This window comes from Antechinus flavipes, chromosome 2, assembly GCF_016432865.1.
Source record: "Antechinus flavipes isolate AdamAnt ecotype Samford, QLD, Australia chromosome 2, AdamAnt_v2, whole genome shotgun sequence".
Taxonomy (NCBI): Eukaryota; Metazoa; Chordata; class Mammalia; order Dasyuromorphia; family Dasyuridae; genus Antechinus; species Antechinus flavipes.
This window is the reverse complement of record NC_067399.1, coordinates 246,628,220-246,654,820: the sequence shown is the minus strand read 5'-3', so window position 1 is coordinate 246,654,820 and position 26,601 is coordinate 246,628,220. Positions and strand designations below refer to the sequence as shown.

General features: G+C 39.4%; 1 protein-coding gene across 1 annotated transcript; it reads right to left on the bottom strand.

The window, feature by feature from the left end:
* Nucleotides 1-815: 815 nt before the first annotated feature.
* Nucleotides 816-25,640, bottom strand: NPEPL1 (aminopeptidase like 1). Its single transcript, XM_051976655.1, has 12 exons — nucleotides 25,333-25,640; nucleotides 23,595-23,780; nucleotides 22,091-22,258; nucleotides 20,870-20,959; nucleotides 19,738-19,819; nucleotides 18,589-18,731; nucleotides 17,884-17,961; nucleotides 5,236-5,336; nucleotides 3,909-4,032; nucleotides 3,376-3,552; nucleotides 2,460-2,570; nucleotides 816-1,749 (listed from the first exon to the last, which is right to left on the bottom strand). The coding sequence occupies exons 1-12, from the start codon at nucleotides 25,480-25,482 to the stop codon at nucleotides 1,594-1,596; spliced, it is 1,566 nt and encodes a 521-aa protein (XP_051832615.1). The 5' UTR covers nucleotides 25,483-25,640; the 3' UTR covers nucleotides 816-1,593.
* Nucleotides 25,641-26,601: the final 961 nt, after the last annotated feature.

Sequence of the window (26,601 nt, the reverse complement as noted above, 5' to 3'; positions counted from 1 at the left end):
GACTCAAATAACAAATTTAGACTAACTTCATATTGGCAGGATTCCTGAATCCTGAAAGGGTTAACTGAGCTAGGGTCCAGGGGCTTTTTGTACCTGTAATCATTACTTAGTCTCACATAACTCAAAATGAACAAATAATGTCCTCCAGTGGAAACTTTGCCACTGAAAACTCTCTGAACCAGTTATTAGAATTCGTGTTGCGAAATGAAGCTAAACAGACTAGCCCAGAACTTTCATGTTTGTTCTCCATATGCAAACTGATTAGGAAGAATCAAAGAAAGCATTGTATCAGGACTGGAGACTTCAGGGAAATTGTTGTAAGCCACTTCTCTGGGCCCAGCCCTGGATCCCTAGTTGTAAAAGCACAGGTGAGGGGTTAATCCATCATTCTCACAAGGAAACAGGGAGCTGATAGAAGATACAAATTAATTCTGAGCACTTATTTTATGTAATCAAAGATATTCTCAGAGTCTCATTTTCCAAGAGGACCTAATTCTTCTAGGACTCTTAATACTTCCATCATATGTAACTTCAGCCACATGAGCTCTCCATTCATGCAGAGGTATAATCTGTCCATATTTAGTAAATGGTTCAGCTAGTAGAATTACTTTGGACAAAAAGTCTATTCTTGATGGGGATCCTTAGGAAGACTGGTATGACAGAAACTCCATTCACCACACTCGTACATTAAGCTTTTCCATTTTGGTAGGATTTGCCAGAGCTAGTTCTCTGATAATATACAATCTTGGAGAGCTCAAGGTCACCCATACACCAATATGATAAAAAGACAAAAGTCAAAAAATCAGTCAGAGAGGGATGATGCATTTGAATTTAATAAAATCTTAAGTAAATTATAAGTAGCCAGAGCAAAAGAATCCTTTCACTCTGTAGATGAAATTGATTCTCAAGTCTGGATCCATCATAGTTAATATTTTCTGTCCTTCCAAAGGGAAGCACTAGCTGAAGACGTGGCCTGGCCTAGGCTCTGTGCACCTTTTCTCTGGGCAGCAGGATAAAAGGATAGGTAGAGCACTTCACAGAAGGTGAGAGACCTGCAGCCAGCAGTGGAGGCTATGATGTGCTAGGCATTGGGACTGCTGATGCTAGAGATGCAACCAGGGTAGCTCCTTCCTTCTGTCTGCATTTTGAGAAGCAGAAGCTTTCTCAAGAACCTGAGTCAGATGACCTCATGGAAGTAAAGTGAATAACTCTTTGCTTGGTAGCTGCTTTGCAGAACCATAGACTCAGAGCACAGACAGGCTGAAGTGAGGTCACAGCGAAAGGTCATGCTCTCCTTCTTTTCTTGGGAGTTAGTGAAGTTTGCAAAAGCCAAGGGAGCCGAATTGTTAGGTAACTGTGTGAACCAGCAACTCACACAACAAGAAGCCCAAACAACCACTGACCCTCCCTTCCCTCCCTCCTAACCCCCCAAACCTCTTAAAAAGTAGGAAGGAGCAATTTCATCATCATGACTGTAAAAAATCCCAATCTCTAATGCGGAATCTTGCAGTTGCTTAAAATTAATCAGTGCAAAGTGAGGTAAGAGACCCTACAGGTGTCTGGGCCCTGGGGGTGGGCTAAGGTAGGAAAAGATCACACTAGGCGCCGCCTTTTGCAGTCTCTCTCCATGTCTCCCTGAGGATCTGCATCTTCACCTAAAGGAGATACCATGTTGAGGAGTGGATCTTCAGAGGCTCCACCAAAGAGAGACAGCAAGAGAGCCACACCGTAGCCTGTAGCTCGTTCCCCCTAAAAGCAAATCAGTTACATGACTGAGTCAAGAACATGAAGGTGTTATATAAATATCATAAAGACAGTGATTTTGCTGTTGCTACTGAGAATCAAGTCACAGTAAATCAATTTTAAGTTTTCTTTGGATAATCTATGACTATTTTTTGGGGGGGATAAAAATAGCTGTAACAGGTCTATGGCAAAAGGCTTCTTTCAAGAATGACCATCTTCTACTAGGCAAAGAAAAGTTGAACTCAGCTTGTCCACAGCACTGCCCTTTTTCCCCCATCCCTGGCTTTCTGCTGGGCCAGGAATGTAGCAGGAGTTAGGCCTCTAAAACACTGAAGATCATACACTGAGGCATCCCAGTGGAGGAGTACAGATCATGTGTCAATTGTTCTGTTCCAGGGAGACTCAACTCCAGTGGAAACCACTCACAGTAATGTTGCATTGCTTTGAATGAGTCTTAAAGATAAAATATGCTTTGAGTTAACTTGAATCACAGCCAAAGAGCCAAAAACCATCCCAAGAGGATGGAAGAAAAAAGCTTTGGCTGAAAGAAAAAGGGAGGTTTCTGCATGAAATGTAAATATAGGATAGTTGAAGAAACAATCTAAATACAAATCAAAAGACAGGAAGAGAAAGCAAAGTCAAATAAGCCTATAATGATGAGGCATAATTTAGGAAGAAAGGGTAGAGAACAAGGTAGAGAAATTTCAGATACTCACTGCATGCACTGGGGAAGCGATATCCAGGTGGACCCATATACCAGGCCAGTCAAAGCCAATGTGGGAGGCAATGAAGAGGCCAGCACAGGAGCTGGGGCTGTTGTCTCGGTCCTGGAAAGAGTTTAAGATATTACACTGTGCAGAGAAGTCTTACTGATCTGCAGAAGACAGGTGAGAATTTATAAAAGGCCTCATAATTCTTAAACCTGATCAGTTGCAACAAGTGAGTGACAGTTTTCTGGTGCTGTTAAAAAGCTCCAGAGCTTATATCTATCTTGCTCACTCCCAGGAAGCATGGATACCATTGTCTTGGGAAATTCACGCTACAGTAACCCAGATACAAAGCTCCTCTACGTTAAAAAAAAGTTTTACTTTTCACTTATAATTCTAAAATCACCAGGTTGGGGAGTGGGGAGAATGGGAACACAAAGATACCAGAGAGACAAAACATATGCAAAGACAAACAAATCTTCAATCCAAGATATACCACATACCACATGTATACTTAGGTTACATCAGCATCCCTATTTCCCTCACTCCCATTTCTCTCTGCTCCTGCTCTTCCCCTGAATCTGGAATATCTTTCCCTCCACTCCACTTATCTTTTAAAACAAGAAACCTTTATCTAATCACTATGCTTCCTGTCCACTCTAGTCAGCCCTACTGAAGAGCAACTATCCCTGCTCCCCTTATCCTTGTTCCCCTACAGTTCTTGGAACTATGATCCAATCATAGCATGTCTTTCTCAGGCATACATGTATGTATATTTGTGAACTTATAGTCCTCAAGGGTAAAGACAGCATCCTCCCTTTTCTGTGTATCTATTCCCTTATCAAACTCAGCTCAGACACCATGATAACCTTATTAGTCTCAGTCAATGATGCTAATTTGATTAAGATTCTGAAAATGAACTTACTGCCACTGAATTCTTCATATCTGCAACAGCCGAGGTAAATTCACTGAAGTGAAGTTCTGGGCAATAGACCAGGGGGTGCACCAAGTCCCCACAGTTCCTCCCAGCTTTCACACATGCTGCTTCCCACTCTTCACTATTGGTGAGGACAGCAGCGTGGTACTTCCCTGTGGCAATTCCCTAGAATGGGGGGGGTGGGGGGAGGAGGGGAGAATAGGAAGAAAGCAAAAGAAAGGCAGAGACAAAAAACCAAAGAAACATAGAAAGGGACACAGAAAGGGATAGAAAGAGAGAAGATGGCCTCATCTGTCTGTAGCAAACAACAGACTTGTTAACCACTTTAGCCTCAAACTGGTAAGATTTGAGACACAGAAAAAACAGCAGCTTCCCCCTCTCCCCCCACTAGACCCAAGAAATTCCAGTTTCAAAGGGATGCCCTTTAGGACACAGGAAGAAGTGAGTCATAGGACTGGCCACCCAAGCATTAGTAACATGGGGCTAGAGCCCTCTGGAGTAACCTGCCCTGCCTCCTCTACCTGAGCTCCAGTAAGTGTAGCCATATCTAGAATGATGTCAGCCCCTAGGTCCTTGCAGGCATAGGACACTCCATCAGCAAGCACCAGTCTGCCTTCAGCATCTGTGTTGTTGATTTCCACAGTCCTGGGGAGATAGAACTCATTCTAATTCTGTAATAACATTCTATGTCATTTACAGGCTCCCTGGGACCTAATGATAATCCCTTCTAGCTGCATGGAACAAATCTTAATAACAGGATCTCACATGATCTTTACCACAATCCCAGTGAGCAGATATTGTGATGCCCATTTTACAAATGAAGAAACCAAGTCTCTGAAAAGTTAGGGAGCTTGTCCAAGAGGAACAGAAGGTAAAACTGAGATCAGAGCCAATGGCTTCTGAATCTGAAACTCAGGGCTATATCCATGGCACCACACTACTTCTATTTAGCTTAATTTGAGAAGGGACCTCCCACCTCAAAAAGGTATCAAGTCAAGATTTTCTCAGTCTTGCTGCTGCCTGCCCCTAGACAAAATTTACCTGCACATAAATCAGTGCTTTAGAGCCAAAGTTATTTTTGATGGTCACTGTAAATGGAGATACCATAGCCATACAATCTTGAAAAATTCCTGAATCCAGAGTCCTGATTTCTAGTCTTCGGTCTGTGAGGACCTGTTCTGGTGCCCTGAGGTTTAACTGAGAGTATCTCAGTTATCTGCTATTATCTACATCTTAAGGAAAAAGTAAGCCGGCAAGAAAACACTTTGGCAATAAAAATGCCAGATCAGCATTTTCTAAACTATCCTATAAAATTCTGATATTTTGTGATGTGACTAAGGGTACTGTCAGAAAAATTTCAGTCCTAATGATTATTCCCTTCTAAAACATTAATTATACAATTATGAATGAATTTTTAAAATGCTTATTATGTGTTTCTATAGGCAGGCTGAATTTCTATTATTCCACTTTTCTTTGACCATCTTTTATCACTAGAACATTTCATAGCCCCAGCTTTATGATCCCTAGACAGCCACTGAAATGCTCTATGCTTTAATTTCTTCAGCTGACAGGGTAGGGACTTCAGGATCTACCAATTCTATCAATCTAACAGTACCTACAGAGTTAGTCAATAGGATGTAAAGTATCCAAAATAACTCACTACCAAATAAATTTACAGACACTGTGCTATGAAAATGCAGAGGATTATTAATGCTTATGATACCTCTGACAAAAACTGGTGATGAAAATATGCACTGGATAAAATGGGGAGAAAAAAAAAAGATTGAATGATGAATACAAAATTGTATGGGAAAGGTGCATTCAAGGAAAGTATGGAGACAACCTTACTTTCCTGAGTACAGCAGGTGAATGTCATCAGGTCTTGTTGCATTCGGCCCCACAGAGTTCTCCGCCAAGCAAAACACAGCATGAAGATTGTCTTTGAAGCCCTGAAAGAAGGTACATTTGATGGTTGGGAGTAACCAGAGCGAGATCGTTTACATCCTGACAGGACTTGGTTAGAACATCCATACATCAATCTCAAGCTTTATTTTCCTGCTGGTCTCCACAGTCCTTGCAGGGAACTTCAGAGGGAGCAAGGCAGTGGGTATGAAAATCAAATGGGATTTTTAAAGTCCAAACATTCATAAGAGACAACTTCCAAAAGAAGCTGACTACATGGAAGATTAAGCATCCAAAGTCAAAGAATTTTTCTGAAGCTGAAATGAAGGTGGGGAGTGAAAAGACATGAATTTTTAGCTTGGCTTTGCCTCTCAATCCATGTTTTTTCCTTAGTAAAGAAATTGGACTGAGAGCAAGCAAGAGTAGATTGGTCTACCACCTTACTAAGAGTGTTCTCTTAAAACACTGTCTTGAAGAAACCATTTCTCATCTACCTAGATTAGAAATTTGGCCCATGGCCCTGACAAAAGCAAAATGCTTAAAAAAAAAAAAAAAAAATCTGTGCCAGAATACCCTTGAAAAAGCCCATCTAACCACTTTTCATACTCTTCCTCATACTGAGCTAGGAGCAACCTCCATGTTCTTCCCAAACTCTGGAATGTTTTCCCCTAAACAAGAATCCTCTTGCCAGCTTCAAAAGGCTAGTATCGGACCAAAAGTTCCTCCTTGTACCCAGGGTTGACTGTTTGCTCAATTGCAGATGTGAAATGTAGCTACTAATCTCACAGGAATTCTCTGCTGCCTCAAACCATCATGAGATGCAGGTGGAACATATCCCATTTTACAGATGGGGAAATTGAATCTCAAAAGTTAAGGTGACTAGTCTAATAATGGAACAAGCAGAAGCTGAAACTAGAGTTAAGTTTTTTACAATGAAGTTGGAGGCTCTGGGAATGTGACCCATGGAACCAGCAAAGACATAACACATTTTAAAATATATCCTAGACCCCAATGATTAAGTGACCAAAGAATATGAAAAGTTCTCCAAAAAAGGACTAAAAACTATTAAAAATCATAAAAAGAAACACAAATCTAAAGAATTAAGATTTCACTTAATACCCCACAACTGCAAATTGGAAAAGATGACAAAAAATAGGAATAATCTTTTGATTGTGGAAAGAGAGATGTACAAATCAGTGCTGGTGGAACTGCAAATTGGTATAGCCATTCTGGAAAGCAATCTAGAAAAAAATGACCAAAATATTCATGCCTTTCAGTATGATTTTATGCATACATAGCCCAAGATCAGAAATACAAAGACAAGTTCCACATATACCAAAATATTTACAGCAGCACTGTTTGTAATACCAAAGAACTGAAGAAAAAAAATCGGTATTTATTGATTGGAAAATTCCTAAATAAATTAGGTCACACTAACATGACAACATTATTGTACCATGAGGAATAAATACCAAGATAATATGGGAAAAACTTAAGAGCTGATACAAAATGAAGAAATATAACCAGGAAAATAATGTACACAATGACCATAACAATATAAATGGAAAAAAGCAACAACAAAAGTCAAAATTGAATGGTGAAAAATTGTAATGACCAAGCTTGGTTCCTGAAGAAGAGATATAAAAATATACCTTCCGCCTTTCATTGCAGTGGTGGGGCACTGTGAAAGTGGGATAGAGAACATAAAGTCAGATCTGACTAACATATAGATTGGTTTTCTCAAATTGCTTCCCCTCTCCTTTCCAATTTTGTTCCAAAGACTAGCTCTTTGGGTGGGAGTGCAGGAAGCAAGACAATGAGAAGTGAAAAACAATGTAAAAACAAAAGACACCAGTAAAAGTTCAAAATAAAATTTATAGTGGCTCCATTGTGTCCTATTAGAAGACCTAAATAGATGTCTCCCTCCCCTTTACGAGGAGGCAGGAAAGGGTCAGCAGTTTCATAAAATGTTCTGGGATACATGGCTACCCTATAATGTGCTGATAAACATCATGATACTGAGCAAAAAACAAGTGGAATAATTTCCTTTTAAAGATAAATAAAAGCCCCAATGGATTTATTATAATATTATAAGGCATCTTTGTTATTCATTGAGATAAATTTAATCCAAGGCTTTCAAAGACAAATTTAATAAACAATAATTGAGTGTCAACAGTATGCAGAATACTTTGCTAAGCTCAAAAAGAAAGCTTATTTGAGACATCATTTCTGTCCTTATGAAATGTACAGTCGTGTGTGGGGTGGGGTGGGGTGGAGTGGGGTGGGGTGGGGAGGAAAGGTGTTGGAATAGAGGCAGAGAGTACTAAGAAAAAAACACATAAGTACATCAAAGAGGTCCAAATTGCATACATGAAATATGCCAGGAAAGGTCATCAATGAAGGAAATTTATGTTACTTGAAGTAGGTGGTATTTGAGTTGGGTTTTAAAGGATGAATAGTGCTTTCAATCCAAAAGATACTTAACGTTTCTACCATGTGGCACTGATATAAAGGTAAAACAAAAAACAATCTTTGATCTTAAGGACTAGAGATAAAAAGAAAAGCAGATACAAGATAATTTCAGGAGGAGGTAGAAAGAGCTAACAACTAAAGGCTAGTTTAGAAAGTTAGTTGGCTAGAGGATATATAGTCCCAGAATTAGGTCTTGAAGGATGTCAAATATTTTTAGAAGGAAAACTTTTAGAGGAAGACATACAGACCAGCTAGAGGCAAGGAATGGAATGCAGAGTTCTGGAGAAAGCCAGGAGGTTAATTTGGCCAGAATGCCCAACGTGGCTGATCTGGGCTGGAATCCTTGGAATGTAGACTAAAATCACACTAGCGCAGACAAGATGGCAAATTAAGGTCAGACACCCAGCTAACCTCTCCCAGCATTCCTCTCTAAACAACTTTAAAATAATGTCTCAAATCAAATTTTGGAGTGGCAGAGCCAACAACAGGTCAGATGAGACATTTTTCCAGCCTAAGAAAACTTAAGAGTTGACAGGAATAGTAAGAAAATTTAAGTGGCAGAAAGATTGGAGGCCTTTCTGGAACCCACATGTGTGGTGGCAGCAACAGCAGGTACAGTGGTAATGGCACTTTCAGAAGCTGTCAGCCCAGAGATGGTAAGAGGATCAGACAACTAACTGGTCAGAAAGAGATTACAGGGGACTCTTTGCTGACACTGGCTACAGCTGGATCTGACTGGTAACTCTATTGCTCATATACAGTTCTGGGTCACAATTCCAGGGTGGAGAGGAGGTCCAGGGTGGGGGTTGATTACAAGGGAGCAGGGGGATCTTTTCTGAATAAACAGAGCACAAACCAGAAAAGCAGTAACCATACTCTCCCAGAAGCATATCATCCTGGAAGGAACAAAAACTTGAGGACCCCAGAACTAGGTCTGAAAACAGAAATTTGGAAACCTGAAGTTTGGAAGAGAACTTTCCCACCCCAGGCAAGCAGAGTCCAATTTGAACATAAAGTACAAAATCAAAAAATAGAGGGGAAAATGAGTAAACAACAACAACAGTTACAAAAAAGAATCTAAACATAAAAAAAGTACTTTGGTGGTAAGGAAGCCCAATATACAATCTCAGAATAATATTTTTTAAAAAGTTAAAAGTTTCAAAGACAAATGTTAATTGGACCCAAACCTAATACGAATTCCTGAGTTAAAAAAAAATAACCATAGTAGAGGCAAAATTGGACAAAGAAATGAATTGAAAAGAAAATTAACAGCTTGATAAAAAGAGCACAAATAATACTAAATAAAAGAGTACCTTAAAGAAGAGAACTAACCAAATAGTAAAAGAGGGACAAAAACTCACAGAACAGAACTTCTTAAAAAGCAGAACTGGCCAAATGGAAAAGGGAGTATTAAAATTCACAGAAGAAAAGAAGTCCTTAAAAAACAAGGATTGACTAAATGGGAAGAGATACAAAATCTCCCTAGAAAAAAAATTCCTTAAAAATTAGAATTGGATTGGACAAATGGAAACCACAGACATAATGAGAAAAAGAACACCTTAAAAAAGGGAACTAACCAACTTGTAAAAGAGGGACAAAAATCCACAGAACAGAACTCCTTAAAAAGCAGAATTGGCCAAATGGAAAAGAGGGTATAAAAATTCACTGAAGAAAAGAACTCCTTGTGAACGAATCCAGCCATTCTGGCGAGCAATCTGGAATTATGCCCAAAAAATTATCAAACTGTGCATACCCTTTGATCCAGCAGTGTTTCTATTGGGCTTATACCCCAAAGAGATACTAAAAAAGGGAAAGGGACCTGTATGTGCCAAAATGTTTGTAGCAGCCCTATTTGTAGTGGCTAGAAACTGGAAAATGAATGGATGCCCATCAATTGGAGAATGGCTGGGTAAATTGTGGTATATGAATGTTATGGAATATTATTGCTCTGTAAGGAATGACCAGCAGGATGAATACAGAGAGGCTTGGAGAGACCTACACGGACTGATGCTAAGTGAGATGAGCAGAACCAGGAGATCATTATACACTTCGACAACGATATTGTATGAGGATGTATTCTGATGGAAGTGGATTTCTCTGACAAAGAGACTTAACTGAGCTTCATTGGATAAATGATGGACAGAAACAGCTACACCCAAAGAAGGAATACTGGGAAATGAATGTGAACTATTTGCATTTCTGATTTTCTTCCCGAGTTATTTTTACCTTCTGAATCCAATTCTCCCTGTGCAGTGGGAGAACTGTTCGGTTCTGCAAATATGTATTGTATCTAGGATATACTGCAACATATTTAACATATATAGGACTGCTTGTCATCTTGAGGGGGGGGGGGGAGGGAGGGAGGGGAAAAAACGAAACATAAGTGATTGCAAGGGATAATGTTGTGTAAAAATTATCCTGGCATGGATTCTGTCAATACAAAGTTATTATTAAATAAAATTTAAAAAAAATATTATAAAAAAAAATCATAAAAAAAAAAGAAAGAAAAGAAAAGAACTCCTTAAAAAACGAGAATTGACTAAATGGGAAGAAATACAAAATTACACTTGGAAAAAAATAATTCCTTAAAAACTGGAATTGGACAAATGAAAGCTATTGACTTTATGAGATAAAAAACAAACAAAAAATACTAAACAATGTAAAGTCAAAAGAATGAAAAAACAGAAAATGTGATGTCTCATTGCAAAAATGAGTCTGAAAAATAGATAGAATAGAAACAACTTAAGAATTATTAGATTACCTGAAAGTCATGATCTTAGCCTTCATATTTCAAGAAATTATCAAGGAAAACTTGATATTCTAGAACCACAGAGCAAAACAGAAATTGAAAGAATCTCCTAAATGTCACTTGAATGAGACCCTAAGATGAAAACTCCTAAGAATATGATAGCTAAATTTCAGAGCTCCTAGTGCAAACAGCCAGAAACAATTCACATATTGTGGAGCCACAGTTAGGATCATGCAACAATTTGCAGCTTCTACATTAAAGAAAGGGAGGGCTTGGAATATGATATTATAGGAGACAAAGGAGCTAAGACTATAACCAAGAATAACCTATCCAGCAAAACTGAACGCAATTCTTCCAGAAGAAATATAGATATTTAATGAAATAGTAGGCTTTCAAGTGTTCTTCATGAAAAGAGCAGAACTAAATAGAAAATCTAATATTCAAACAAGGGAAGTATAAAAAGGTAAACATGAAAGAGTAATTATAAAGGATTCAATAAAGTTAGACTGTTTCATTCTTACTTAGGAAGATGATGCATGTAACTCCTAAGAACTTTTATCATTATTAGGACAGTTAAAAGGAGTTCATATAGAGGAAGTGAGTGTGAGTTGAATATGTTGGAATAATTTCCCCCAAAAAATGAAAGGGTGAGAAAGAGATGCACTGGGAGATGGGGAGAGGATTGGTAGAATGGGGAAAATTTTCTCACAAAAAAGAGATGCTCAAGAAAGAGTTTTTACAATGGAAGGGAAAATGGGGGGGGGGGGGATAGAATAGGCAATATTTGAACCTCACTCTCATTGGAATTGGTTCAAAGAGGAAAGAATACACACACACACACACACACACTCTCTCTCTCAGTTGCATATAAAAATATAAGTTACCAATAAGAAAACAGGACAGGAAGGGAATAAGGGAACAAGAGGAGGGATTTTAAAAGGGAAGGGAATTAAGGAAAGCAGTGGTGAGAGGCAAAACAGACTTTTGGGAATGGATAGGATAAAAAGAGAGAAAAAGGAAGAAACAGAAGAAAATGGGATGGAGGGAAATACACAGTTAATTATCATAACAGTAAATGTAAACAGGATGCTCACCAATAAAATGAAAGTTAATAGCAGAATGGATTTGAAATCCTATGTTGTGTGGTTTCAAGAGACATACTTGAAAAAGAAAGATACAGAGTTAAAATAAAGAGTGGAACATTATCTAATATGTTTCAGCTGAAGTAGGCAGGGATGAAAATCATGATCTCAGACAAAGCAAAAGCAAAAATATACCTAAATAATCAAGGAAACTACATTAGGTAAAAGGTACCATGGATAATGAAGTAATATCTAAAATTTTACAGCAAGTTTCTCTGATAGAGGCCTTCTTTCTCAAATATATACTGAATATAGAAATGAGTCAAATATCTAAAAATAAGAACCATTCCCAAATTGATAAATGGTTAAAGGATATAAATAGGCAATTTTCAGAATCAGAGATCAAATCTATCTATAGTCATATGGAAAAAATATTCTAAATCACTACTGACAAAGCAAATTAAACAACTCTGAGGTACCACCTCAAATTTATCAGAAATGAAAAACACTGGAGGAGATGAAGTACAGTAATGAACTACTGGTGGACTAGTAAATAAGTCCAAATCATTGTGCAGAACAACTTGGAACTACATCCAAAGGGCTATAGAACTATGCATACCCAACTATACCACTACTAGATCTGTATTCCATAGAAATCAAAGAAAATGGACCTATATGTATAAAAACATCTGTAGCAGCTCTGTTTGTGGTGGCAAGAAATTGGAGATTGAGAAGATGCTCATCAGTTGGGGAACAGCTGAACAAGTTGCTGCATATGATTCCGACAAGGAGGCTGTTTTCAGAAAAATATAAGAAGACCTATGTGAAGTGATGCAAAGTGAAATAAGAAAAAAACGAAAGATCATTGTGTACACAGCAATACTATAATGATGATAAATTGTGAAAGACTTGGGAAATAATGATCTAAAATAAAGGACTCAGGATGAAAAAATGCTATCCACTTCCAAAGGAAGAACTAATGAAACTCTGAATGCAAACTAAAATATATTTTCTCGATTTATTTCTCTTGCTTTACTTTAAATATGACTGATATGGAAATATATTTTGCAAGATTTCATCTGTATAATTGATAGTATATTGTTTATCTTCTCAATAGGTGGGAATGGAAGTGAATTTGGAACTCAAAATTTAAAAAAGGAAGAATGCCTAAAATAAATAATAAAATAAAATGTTAAAAAAATTTTTTAAAGTCATACTGGGAAAGATTTTAAATAACAAACTGAGCTGTTTGCATTTTATCCTAGAGAGGATAGGAAGCTGTTTATGGTTCTTGAGTAAGAAAATTATATAATCAGACCTATCCTTTAGTAAAAGGATATTAATAGTCTTACTAAAGGTGACTAAAAATGACTAAGTTTACTAACGGTGACTAAGTTTACTATAGGTGGCTAGCTTATAGGGCCTGAATATTGAGAGTTCCACTTAAGAGGCTACTGAAATAGCCCAGGCAAAGGGCTAAAAGGATCTGTCATTTGATGGTGGCTGTATGAGTTAAAAGAGAATAAATATACAAATAAAAGGAACTGACTGGTTAGAGGAGTTAGGGAGAGGGAAGAATTGAAGATGATTATAACAGCATTAACTAGAATTACTCAAAGGATGATGGTAATATTGTCACTCATTTCATAATCCTGTTCACAATTCCTAAGCTTTTGGAGCTTTTTAAAAAAAAATCTGTAAAAATAACTTGTTTTGAGGAAAATATAAGTTGAGTTACTTTCAAAATCTTAATGCTGAAATAACCATCTTATTTTGTTTTGTTATATAGTTAATTTTAAAAAAGAGAGGTATAAAAAAAGAGAGGTATAACTGATCAGCGTAAAAATGATAACTGAACCTAGGAATATAGACAAGATCACTGAAGAAAGAGATGATGATCCAAGACAGAAATTGGAAAGGACACTTCAAGTTAAGGGGCAGGACATCGATAATGATCCATTAAAGGAGACTGAGTAGTCAGATGGGCAGGAGAAAGTAGTGAAAAATCAAGGAGGAGGACATAAAAAAGAGGGAGTTGTGAACAGAGAAGTCAAGGAGCATGAGAGTTTAGAAAAGGCCACAAAGTTTTGCAGTAGAAAGATCATGGGTAACTTTGAAGAGTGCAGTCAGAAGTCAAGACTAGAAGGCAGTTGAAGTATGAGAAGAAAGCAAATAAAAGAAAGAAATGTAGAATTTTGTTTCGTTTTAGATTTTTTTTCCTCTTTAAAAGGGAGGTAAGGACAAATAGCTTGAGCTGATGTAGGATAAAGGTGGCTCTGGCACATCTGTAGGTGGCAGTAGGGAAGATGTCAACAGACTAGGAGAAACAAAGTTGGGATAGAGGGAGAGGAGACATTCCAGAGTCCAGGTGAATGGATTATTTATTGTGGGCAAAATATAGGAAAAATATAGAAAAGAACAGAGGTGTTAAGAGGCACAGCTAAAAGATGGGGGAGATAAATAAAATAAAGTTGAAAACAGGTAGGTAGGCTGGTCAAGGATTGTACAGGGTTTTGAGTGAAGAGTAATTTGAATTTTCCTTGGTAGGTAATGTCACTGAATGTTTTTCTGTGGAGGAGTGACAGATCTATATATAAGGAAGATTATCTGATTTTTGGTAAAGAGAATGAATTGAAAAAAGGCAGAGAATAGAGGAAGCCTATGACGAGATTATATTAAAGAATCCAAAAAAGGACGGTTGAAATGAAAATAAGGAGAAGGGAATGTGTATGTGAGATGCTACAGAAGTAATAGGATTTGGCAACTGATTGTGTATTAAAGCTAAGGCAGATAGAAGAATCAAATAAAGACCTTGATACCCATATATTCAGTTCCCCATAAAGATTCTCTCCCTCAATGTCCAGTAAAAGGAACAAAATGATCTGATAAATTCATCCATCCTTTAAATAATGTTATCTTTTTCAGAGATTACTATATATGTAAAAAGAGATCATAAGGACAGAATGTAAGCTCTTTGAGAGAAGGAACTTCTATTTTTATATTTTTATCTCCAGGGCTCAGCATAGTAGACAACTGGTTTTGGTGGAACAATTGGGACAATTTAAGGGACTTGCCCAGGATCACACAGCTAGTAAGTGTTAGTTTCTGAGAATATTTTTAAACTAAGGTCTTCCTGATTCCAAGGCTTTATCCACTGTGTGATCTAGCTGCCCACTTTTTGTTTATTTTGTTTTGTTACACAATAGGCTCTTAATAGATGCTTATTGATTGATAGCAAATGGTTCAGATCAAAGAAATTAATCACTAATAGTGGGCTTTTAGAAATCAGCATCAAAGAACTTTTCCAGACTTCTTCATTTTGCTGATGCTAAATTCTGAAAATCCAGATTTCTATAAAAAAGGAAAATGCAAGTTAAATGGCTACTGGTTGTTGTGCCCTCCCAGATGAGTTACTCTCATTGAACTTCCACCGAACTGATATAATAAATGTCTCCTTCAACTTCCTCATCTTGGCCATATATCAGAAAGCCAAAGTTACTACTTTCCAAAGAAATATCACAGTGAACAGAGTCCATTCTAAGACCTTATTTTACTGAGAAACTTTTTGATAAGCTCACTAAATCAAAGAACCTTCACAAAATCATTGGGTAATTCACTGAAATGTGAGAGAAAGGAAGGAAAGATAAAAACTGTTAAGGCTCCATCCTTTACAGGGTTATCTCAGGTGCTTCCTTAGATGTCTGAAATTAGTTTCTTTTAGGTAGATAAAGCATCACAATTTTCACAAGGTAGAAGAATGCATTAATTGGATACGATCTTTGAAGCCAGCCAGTCAAATCCCTAATTTAATGGACAAGAAAACTGAATCCTATAGAGGGGAAGTCACTTGTCCAACATCATTACATACATCAGGTTCCATTTCTAAATGATCAAAACTTTAAATTGCTAACCATGGAATTAATGAGATCTAACTATATGTCTCATTACTCTTTTATTTATAACCTTCCATCCTGCAGTACCTTTTACAAATCAGTACTTATATATCTAATATAATAAATTACTCAATATCAGTATTTTTAAAATGTCTTATAAGCTTGCCTAGGAAGAAACACTTCCAAGCCCACAGGGGAAGTACAACTATCCATGCTCACCTTCATTTAAATGCAGCAGTCTCTTGGGGCTAGAACTCTGCATGTAATTTACAACTACTAGCGAGGGGAAATTCTATCACATTAATAACTGAACTAAGATATTCTCCAGTCCTCTCCAATCTGGTTTCAACTGTAGGTCTCTAATGAGTAATCCACAAGGTTTAGATTTTCTTTAACATCAAATGGGTCTGCTATGGTTTCAATACAAAGTGAAAAGCATAATTCAGGGCTGAGGAATTGGAATTTGGCTACTGGCCATATCCTGTGCAGATTTCCCACATTAATCCAGAAGGATGAAGGCTCTTTTGAGCCTCCAATACTTCTTGAAGGGAAATCACTGCTCAGTAAGTCTAAGTTATCTCTAATTTATAAGGGAGATAAGGGTCCCTTTGGCTGCATCAGAATGTTTTCCTTTGGAGTGGTTCCCAATTGCTATTTCTAGCAGCAGCTTTATGCTGATCTCTTTCCATTTGGCCAGGGGAAGAAATTGATAGTCAACCCACTGCTGAACCATGAAGTGCTGGCAAAGAAGTTCCTAGCCTGTGGGCTAACCCAGTTGCTCAGACAAGATCATTATCTACTTCTAAAAACCCCCTTCCATTTGAAACCAATAGTTTTTACATAAAATTTATTAATTTGGAGAGGAATTAAATAAATGCCAGGGTTGAAGGGAGCAGTCTACTTTGGTCCAAAAAGGTTTTTTAGGATTAAACTTAATATCCTCTAGATAATAGAAGACTCATTCTGAAGAATGAATTTTAAGTAAATTTTTTCCACCAGATTAATTTAGAAGCAAGTATGCTGATGTCCTTTTGACTGGGGAAGAAAATCATTAAAAACTGGTGACAAACACTATAAGCCCTCAAGGTACCTGTAACTTCAGTGCATATTATTGGATCCTCAGGAATGAAACTAAGAAGTGCTGTTTTTTCAACAAAACAGAGTCCTTGTTCCTTCCTATATTGTGTTTTAATAAAGGCTGGTGTTTGATTTGAGAGGACAGTGGAAATCTTTGGTGAATGACAGCTTAAGAATTTAGCAAGTGATGTTGATTAAAAATTCTCCATATTTAATTAGCTCTCAAAGCTAGGTATCATAATTGTTAATGAACTAGGCCTGTGTTTGATTTACATTCACAAGCTTGGTTTTTCTGGACCTATTGTCAAGTTACAAGTTAAAATGTTTCCTGGGTTTTCAGCTTAGAATTTTAAGCAGAATAACCTCCTCAGGTTTGCAATTTCCCTATCTGCAGGAGTAAGCTTTCTTTCTGTTGAACCAGATACCTATCATTGGATCCACAGTTTAATCTTCTAATAGTGATGTAGACTTAAAAGATAAGTTATCATTGCTGTTCACCACCTTGAGTCAATCTAAAGCAGTGGTTCTCAAACTTTTGTTCTCTGTATCTTCATGTTGTTAAAAAAACTATGGAGGATCTGTTCAAAGAGTTTTTATTCACATGGGTTATATTTATAGCTATTTACTATATAAGAAATAAAAAATAATTTTGAATTTGTAACCCTCTGAAAGGGTTTTAGAGACTCCAACAATTCTTTGGACTACACTTTGAGGCCCACTGATCTAAAGTCTACTGCTGGGGCCAGGAGCTACAAACATCCCAGCTCTGATACTTACTATTCATATGACCAAGGATGGATAAATCACTTCATTTCTATCAAACTGAGCTAATTCTTACATATTTCCTCATAACTGTTCATTAAAAGATGAATACTTTACAACCCTTGACAAGTTTAGTTCAATTTTGACAAAGACAAGAAAAGGAGGAAGTGATGCACAAGTGTCTGGAACAGAAATGGTTTCCAGGCTTAAGAAATAAATGAAAATTGAAAATCATCTGGTCCAAATGTTTCAACACAGGGTGTAAATGCAAGGACACTTATTGTAGAGTGGTTATATGGAAGCAGTACCAAGGCTACTAGCTGCATGTCATGGAGGAATTGTCCCACTTGCCTAGTCTCATTTCCCTCTGGAAGATAAGAAGACTGAATGAGATGCCTTCCTAAAGTTTCTTCCAGCTTTAAAGGTCCAAAATTGTGCCACTGTCATCACTTCCTGTCACTGTCACCAAGTGTCAGGGCTTAGATGTCTGGGTAGATAATAGTAGAGGTGCCTACAAAGCTTCCTCACTAGAGGATGGAGACATCTAGACCTCACTTACTTGTCTAATGGCAGCTCTAAAGGCTCCCAGGACAGCTGCTGCTCCTCCACAGTCACGCTTCATGCCAGGCATGGTGGTCTGTCAGCACAGAGGCAAGGAGAACAGGTGAAAAACTAGCCACAGTCCTAAAGCCCACGTAAGACCTCAAACACATAGTCACAGGTAAAGTCCTACCCTCACAGGGTCCTTTCCACCTCCCTCAGTTTTCATGTAATAATTCTGTGATCCCCAAACCAACTTTCTCTCTAATGACCTATAGAACTTAAGGTAGCAGCAACCTCACTGAGGTCCCAAGCAAAACTGGGAACAGAACTGGAAAAGGAAAAGGGGAGAGCATTGTTCTAAACTAGCAGCTTTGTTACCTCAAGCTCATTACTAGTTACACTTCTGTCTGGGCTATGGGGCACTTGGCATGAGCAGAGTACTGGGCTATGAAGAAGTTTCAGTGGGAGCCTACACTCAAAAGAAGATCCTCCCCAAACTATGAGACTGCTGTGTCAGAAACAGAAAACAATATTAAAACCATCAACTCCTCAGCATGGGCACTGACTCAATTGCTGATGCCCCTTATATTCTCTTCCCAATCCAGCTCCTCAGAAGCATGTTCCAGACTCCTGAGGCTCTAGAAGCAGGGGCACCTCAGACAAACATGCCCTAGAGATTCTTGCCCCAATATAGCTCTCAAGGCCAGTCATAGGATCTCACCTTCCCTTTAATGCTGAGTCCCCCGGTGTCATAGACAATGCCTTTACCAACCCACGCGATGGTCTGGGTGGCACCCTCAGGCATGTGACTGAGAACTGCCAGTGCAGGGGGGTGCACAGCAGCTTTGCCAACTCCATAAATACCTATTAGACAGCAGAGAGATCCATTTATGAAGCTACCACCAACACAGTCCTGACCACAGTCACTGGCTCACACTTATAGACATTCAGGTATGTGCATATTGTTTCTCTCAAAAGATTCTTGAGGACAGGAATTGCTTTTTTTCTGTCTTTGTAATCAAATATCTAGCACAGTATTTGGTTGTTAAACTATTAATGTTTAATAAATCCTTTGATCAAATGAGAGTCTAACAAAAATTCTCTCATGAGAGGATGAGAGCTACCTCTCAGGACCTCTGGACTCCCTTTTTCAACACACTAACAGTGTGGTTCAAGGGATGCAAACTCATATACAGAGGGAAATTCTGAAGTTACCTCCACCTGGTTTATTCCAGAAATTATAAAATATATCCCCAAATAGCATTCTACACCAGAGTGTCAAACTCTCAACCTATTGAGGACCAGGTTAAGAAATGTTTAATAAAATAAATAAAAACATGATGTTCATTTGAAATTTTCTAAGTCAACAAGTACCTGAAAAGATCCATTTTTTATTTGAGTTTGACATCACTGGGCTAGACTCTACTTACAGACCTCAAATGAGGTGAAACTCACTGCCTCCTGGGGATGTCCCTTTTGGATAACACTAAGTTACTTGATCCATATCTAATTCTGTCATCCTAAGCAAAGTACTTCCTGGGGCCAAATCTGCTGCAGATAAATTCTTTCCATTTTTGCACTTCTCCCTCCCCCCCCTTAAAAATGAAATGGAAAATAGAGATCTAAACAGGATTTTAATGCTCAATGGAACAAACAAACCTTCAGAAAGTGACTGCCTCTCTTCTCTTACAGGATTTGCTCCGGCTTACACCAGAGACAGGCATATATTTTCCTTCAGATCTGATGTGAAAGGTTGAATAAAATGCCTTTGTGACAACCTAACTGTGTGGCTGACATACCCAACTCAGTAGGGAGATGCAGTTAGATGCATTGAGGCTAGTCCTTGGCAAGAATTCAACATGGGACCTACCTCCAAAACCTCTCTGCTTTAGTTCTTCATCCCGGATGATGGTTGGAACTATCCCCAGGTCTTTTCCAACTTTTTTAATTTCCTAGAAGTTTTTGTGGAAAAAGAAAAAAAAAGCTAAAGATGGATTCAAATTTACTTCTCTGAACACAATGATCTCTTAAATGTTTTTTGAATGGTTGAGAGCACCTGCTCCTCCATGCCTAGCCAACAGTCACTAACAGTCACACAGAATCCAAGGACAGTGGGGCAGCTTCAAAAAGGAGGATGCTCATTTCTTTGAGTTGGGCCAAGAGTAAACACTAGAGGGAGATCATGATGCTTTTAATCCTACCAGGGGAATCATAAGAATGACTACCACTTCTAAAGGCCATGGCACCCAGAAACCAGGAGAGTAAAAGCTTTGGAACAAACTACAGACTCTATAGGTTTACCTGAATGAGAATGCTGATTCCCCTTTCCTTCCTAATCCTCCTTTCTGTGACTCCAAAGAGTCTCAATTGGGCCCTCTTGACTTCAGTTGTGTTCCTATGGATTATATCTCCCAACATCCCAACCAGACAGTAAGCCTTTCTAGAGCAGGGACTGTGTCTTCTTACATATATGGATGCTAGAGGTGGGAAGAACTTTAGAAGTCCTCCAGATGGGGAAATCAAGGCCCAGAGACTTGCCCCAGGACTCAGAAAATTGTCTTCTTAGGACTATGGATTGGAAAGCTGGAAGAGAGACCTTAAAGGTCATCTCAGCTGAACCCCTTTCCTCTGTAGGTGAAGAAAACAAGGCTACAAGAGCTTATGTTCCTAAATACTATGCCAGGAATTGACCCTGACTTCCGACCCAGTTCCCTCTCCAGGTGCCACAAGAGCTGGGCCAGAACTACCTACCACAAGGTCCCTACATGGCTGCACAAGTACATACTGAGTGTTCTCAGTAACCAAATCTAATTCCCTGTGCACAAGAGGTGCTTAATAACCATTGCTGATGATTATGACTATTCTGAGGATGAAAAAAGTTTAGTCAGCCAGGAAGCTTTTGGTAAAGTTGCCTTATTAAGGTACCCTTCTCTTACTCTCACTCCATCAAATTGTTTCTCTTCCTTCCCTGCAGCCCAGTGTGCCATGATGGCATTACAAACCTCAAGAAAGTTATCCGTGTTCATTTCATTACAGGGTGTGTCAACAATTCGGGCAGCCAGCCTCACACCTTCAGTTGCACTGGTCAAACACTGGAAACACAGCAGAGCCACAAGGATAGTCAAGCAGAGGATAGCTGAACACACACAACAGCTGAGGAACAAACCTCAAAGTGAACATGTCACAAGACAGATTATTGTTGATTAGACTCCTTGAGGAAAGAGATAGATGTTTCGAGTTCTCCCCGCCCACCACAGATTCCCATCTCTTTGTAACCCCTGATATTACGCTGGCTACAGCATACTGAATTGTTAACACAACTTAAACAACAGGGAAAAATATGTGTTTTATAAAAGATGGAATTCAGTGGAACAGTATATCTGAAGAGGAACAATCACCTTTTCCTGAAGAAAGAGGGAAAGGAAACAAACTTTCTTTGCTCTATGCTGATTTGGAAGAAGTTAATGTTAAAAGGAAAAAGAATAGGGGAATGACTCTATGACTTCTGATGAAAGACAGGAGGAAAATGTGGAAACTGGTGAGTTTCCCATCAATTTTTGTGTCCTCTTCCTGGGAAGCATGGCAGATCATGCATTGGTAAGACTCAATCAACCCCATGCCCATTCTCCAATTTACTAACAAATTTGATGAATTAGTCTCAATTCATACTGAGTTAATTTTTTTTTTTAATGAAAGGCTTATTTGCATTTTACAATTTAAATATGAAAAATGTCTATGTGACCTTTTCACCCCTGCCAAAATGCCCTCAATACCTTTCAATTCAAATACTTTTTAAGGAAAATGAGTGAGTTCCTTTAGTGTATGGTAAATAGTAGAAACTATCTACATGTTGAAATCATAGATGTTATTATGAGAACTATCCTAGCTCATTACTCATTTGACTCTGTTATAACAAGCCAACAGTATATAATGCATTAACATCACAAAAGTCATCTCAAAGGTAACAAGAGACATTTTCTCTCTGAAGGCCACTGGTAGTAACACCCTAGCTAGAAAAGAGCAGATGTGACAATTCTTTTTTTATTAGAAAACCAAAGGCCCAAGAAAGTCTAGGAAGCTGTACTCTGAAAAGGCCTTTTTGATTTCCTTAGCTCTTCCTAGAGAAAATGAGAACAATTATTTCCAAGCCATGAAAAGTTCTAATAATGATTATCTGTGCCTGAACTGAGATCAAAATGAAATAATTAGAATCCAATACCCACTTTTAGAGTAGTCACTTCCACAGGGCCATTGTTTTGTCCAACCAGGAAGAACTCCACAGTGACAGTCTTCTCTGTGCGTCTTGAGGCACTAGATCGGTGTGTGAAAAGGGGGAAAGCTCGGGCCAGGGCACAAGCAGAAGCAAATACTTCTGATCGTTCACAGATCATCTGCAACACAAAAATGTGGAAGTGAGAGAGGAGGGAAGAAGTCAGAATGTGATTGACTAATTCCAGGGATGATGAATCTAAGATTTTTCTTTTTTTGTATTTTGGCTTTTATGTATGAATCACATTCCTACCCCACTGGCCAAAGCTCTTTGAGGCCAAAAGCTGTTATTTTTTTTTAAGTGAAAAAAAAGATTTATTAAGCACATATTATGTGCACAGAACTATATTAAGTGCAAGGGATACAAATAGCAAAGGTAGACTGTCTTATTTACCTTTTTATTTTGCTCAGTACTTACAACAACAAAGTTGACCAAAGCAGAGACTTAATAGATGCTTGCTGAATTATAAGGGGGAAATCTTCATTTAAGATATGAGAACGTAGCCCTGACAAGAATTTCCATTATAGGAATGTAAGTGAATTTTGTTAACTGTGGTGAAGAAAACCAAAACCAGCTATTCCAATCCATGTCTTGATGAGCCAGATGAAAAAAGAAAATCTAGAATACAAGAAAATGCAACATTTCCTACTAAAAGTGAATTCTCTTACTAGTATTCCCTTGGAGAATTAATGGAAAAGAATTTCATTTTTAATTAAATTATTATTTTTTTCTTTCTGAAAAAAGTGACATGAAGAATAAATCACAGAATTACAAAATTGTGGACCCTGAAAGCCATCTAATTCAACTGAATGACAGTGTAGTGAAATTAGCAGAGCCAGGATGCTTGGCACATAAACATTAAACATTATCTAATAAACAAAAAATTTAATCTAATAATTTACAAGATGGCCATGATAATGTAAAAGAAAAGAACTTTGAAAGACTACAGAACTCTGATGCTTTGACCAATCATGATTTCAAAGGAGAGGTGATCTTTCCTCTTGGCTGAGAATTGAATAATAAAGTGCAGAATGAAATATATATTTTCAGCCATGGCCAATCTGCTGATTTAGTCTGAGGGGGAAGGAGAGCAAATGTTTAATTAATGCAAAATGACATAAAAATGGAAAAAAAAGAAAGCCAATAAAAGATGAAAAAGACGCCAAAGAAAAATTTTTTAAAGTCCAGAATGTGACAGAACAATTTTGATACTCTTGTTAAATTTAATAAATATTTTTTAAAAACACCTATATAACAGAAGGTCACAGTATCCTATATCATTCTTTTTACTTTTGTTCTTTGAACATGGGAAATGTTTATGCTCATTATTGATTGTTACTCAATGAACAAATCAGTAATAAAAAAAAAAAGTGAAACTTCTCAAGGGAAAAAAACAAGCAAAAAACAAAAATCTGCCCATGCCTAATTATTCCTTCAATTTTCTAGGATTTACTTACCAAAATGCATCTGTTGGTCCCCCCTGGAAGGCAATTTCTTACAAGACGGGTGATGAACTGGGCTGCTGAGGGACTATTGTGCCGACTCACTCGGGAAGGAAGTGCTGCCACTGTGGCATAGTTCAAGTAGAGAGGACAGCTGTCTGTAGGGTTGGGATTGAGTGTGCCTAAAGCAGTCTGCCAAATCTGTTAGGAGGGTGGGACAGAGAAAAAGAGAGTACAGACATGAAAAAATCAGAATGCCAAGAGTAAGAGACATTCCTGTATGTGAGACTGTGCTCTTCTAAAAGGCCATGCATTTTCACAGTTTCCCCATGGCAGCCACTGTCTGGCAATTAGAGAGATATATCACATCTTGCTGGAGTTAAGTTTCTTTCCCCATCAAGTTCTTTCTCATCGTGGGATTTAAGCAGATGCCTCTGGTCAAAATTAAAAGGCCAAGATGAGGTCTAGTTTCTAAATTTTTCTAAATTACAAATGGTTTGAATCATGTTAACTGATGTCTTTGGATGGAAGGAGCCAATGGCTCCATTCCAAAAATACAAGTTGAAAGCCAGATCCTGAAGACTCCAAAATGCAAAATCAGATAGCAGAAAAACTTCAAAGCTGGGCCTCTGCTAACAGAACAGGAAAATCCAAACCCTTTAGAAACTCAATTCTTGGAGAGACTCAAATCTCAAGCTTTTTTCTCCCTCCTTTTTTCCAAGTGACATTAAAAGAAGAAGAAGGGGAGGAGTCGGTCTGGGTGACATCACTCACATCCTCAAAGAACCTCAGGACTACAGATACCCTGGAGAGCAGCTTACCCAAGCAGAAGGCAAAACCAGAAAAAGAAGGGGGAGGGGAAACTATGTTTTGGGTTCAGGGTTGTCCTGTTCTGAGCACCCAACTCAAGATTCCACAGAGATGTAAAATTGGGTGGGGGCTGAGCTTCCCCAAAAAAAAAAGAAAAGAAAAGAAAAGAAAGAAGGAAAGAAAAGGAAAGAATCAAAAAGAAAGAGAAATGGCTCCTTATGTAAAAGGTCAGGGTATCGAGTAGAAAGAACATAGGGCAAAGAAACAGAAAATAAGGCTTGTGGGCCCAGATCTCTTTGGCCTAAGTTTCTTCGTCTGTAAAAGGAAGATAAGACTTAGTGCTCTTCCTATCAAATAGGGTTAAAGAGAGCATGTGTCTGGAAAGGAGGGCTCCAAAGCTGTATACAAAAGTAAGGGGTTCCAGCGTTTAGGGGAATGAACATTTCTTTCAAATCACTTCATCCCATACACAGAGCCAGAGCAGAGGGTAGATGTCCGGCTTGGACCCTAGGCCTGTAAAGAGGGCTGCAGATAAATCTTAATCATCAGAGGGGCTAGGGTTACGAGGGCCCACTTCCAAGGGCCATAGCAGAACCCTCTTTTCTCCTCCTCGGGTCTGGGCCTTCCCTTGCACCTCCAACCCCGGGCGGTCCAGACCCTTGGCCTGGATGGGGTTGTAAGATTGGGGAGAGTGTGGATATTGATGGGGGGCAGTCCCTGTGGCCCCAGAGTCGATGGGTCGGTGAGACTTGGAGGGGGATGCATAGTGGCCCTTAGCTACAGTGACAGCCTCCCCCCGGAGAGCTCCAGATGGAAGGAGGGGAGTCCATGGGCCCAGGGTAAGACGCGGAGGGAGGGAGGGACAGGCGGAACTTGGTGCACGGTTCGAGGAGGGTAGCGCGTAGCCCCGCCCGGCCCGGCCAGGACCCGGGCCCCAGCTCACCTCCTCGGTGACCCGGGGCTGCAGCTTCCCGCGGAGGTGACTCCAGGGCACGCGGTGCAGGTTCTGCAGCTGGCCCAGCAGCAGGACCGGCCGGCTCTGCGGGTCGGCGTCCCCGGCACTCGCCACGAACTGCAGTCCCACGTTCGCCATCTTCGGAGCCCCGGCCCGCCCGGGCCCCACCGCGGCTCCAGCGCCGCCCCGTCCCTCGGTGCCCGCCGGCCGTGCTCCGCCTTCCCCTAGTTCCCCCACCGGCCGGGGTTCTCACGCTCGCGAGAACTCGGGCCCCGGCCGGTGAGGAAGGGGACCCGGTGGGATGGGTTCTGGTTGAGGGGCGGGGCGAAGGAACGGGGCGGGCTTCTCCAGGAGAAAGGGCGGGGCGAATGGATGGGGCGGGTTCTGTCTTAGGGGGCGGGACGAATAACGTGGGAGGCGGGGCGAGGGAACTGGGCGGGATATTAGGAAGTGGGGCAGGGCGAAAGAGGGAGTCTTCTGCGGAGGAAAAGTGGGAAAACCCCCTTTTGTGAGGGCAGAGCAGGGTGCAAAGCGGTATGGGAAGGCTCTCTTGGTAGATGGGCCCTGAGGAGGAGTCCGCGGAGCGGGTAAATGAGGCTAGGCCTGCGCTTTCCTTTGCTAGGTGTTCTGGTAGATTTTGCAATTACATCTAAAGGGGGCAGGGTAATATACCAGCTCTGGTGGGGTCAGGTTGTCAGGGGTGGAGGTTTTTCCGAAGAAGGATATGAGATGCAAGAGGCTGACTTAATCTACTGAGTAGTTTTATAGAGAGAAGAAAAGTGTATGAAACGTAGTCTTGTCTGCAGTTGGGCTTTCAGTAACGGCTTCTCGACAACGCCAAGGCACCAATTCCAGGAGTCTGGAAAGGACAGAAACTGGAGAGAATAAGCCCTTTCTTTAGTTTTCAAAGCCAGATGTGGACTCCCTTCTTCTCATCCCTCTTGGAATATTTGGGGAAACCGTAGCCTCAGGTTTTTTCCAAGGGCAGCCCCAATTCCTGACCTCCCATGTCTCCCATATTTCACTTTTTGAGTTGGAAAGGTGGACAGATTGAAACAGATTTTGATCTAGAGTAAATGAAGAGTAGATAAAAATTATTCGCTCCCTACCTCCACCCCCTCGGCCCCTTTACCTTCCTTGCAATACTTTCTAGTTCCATAACCCAGCTGCTACATTTTTTCTTTGCCTCTACCTATCACATTCTCTAGCTTCACTTCAAATGTTTAAAGCACCTGGTTTTCTCCAAATAAAAGTAAA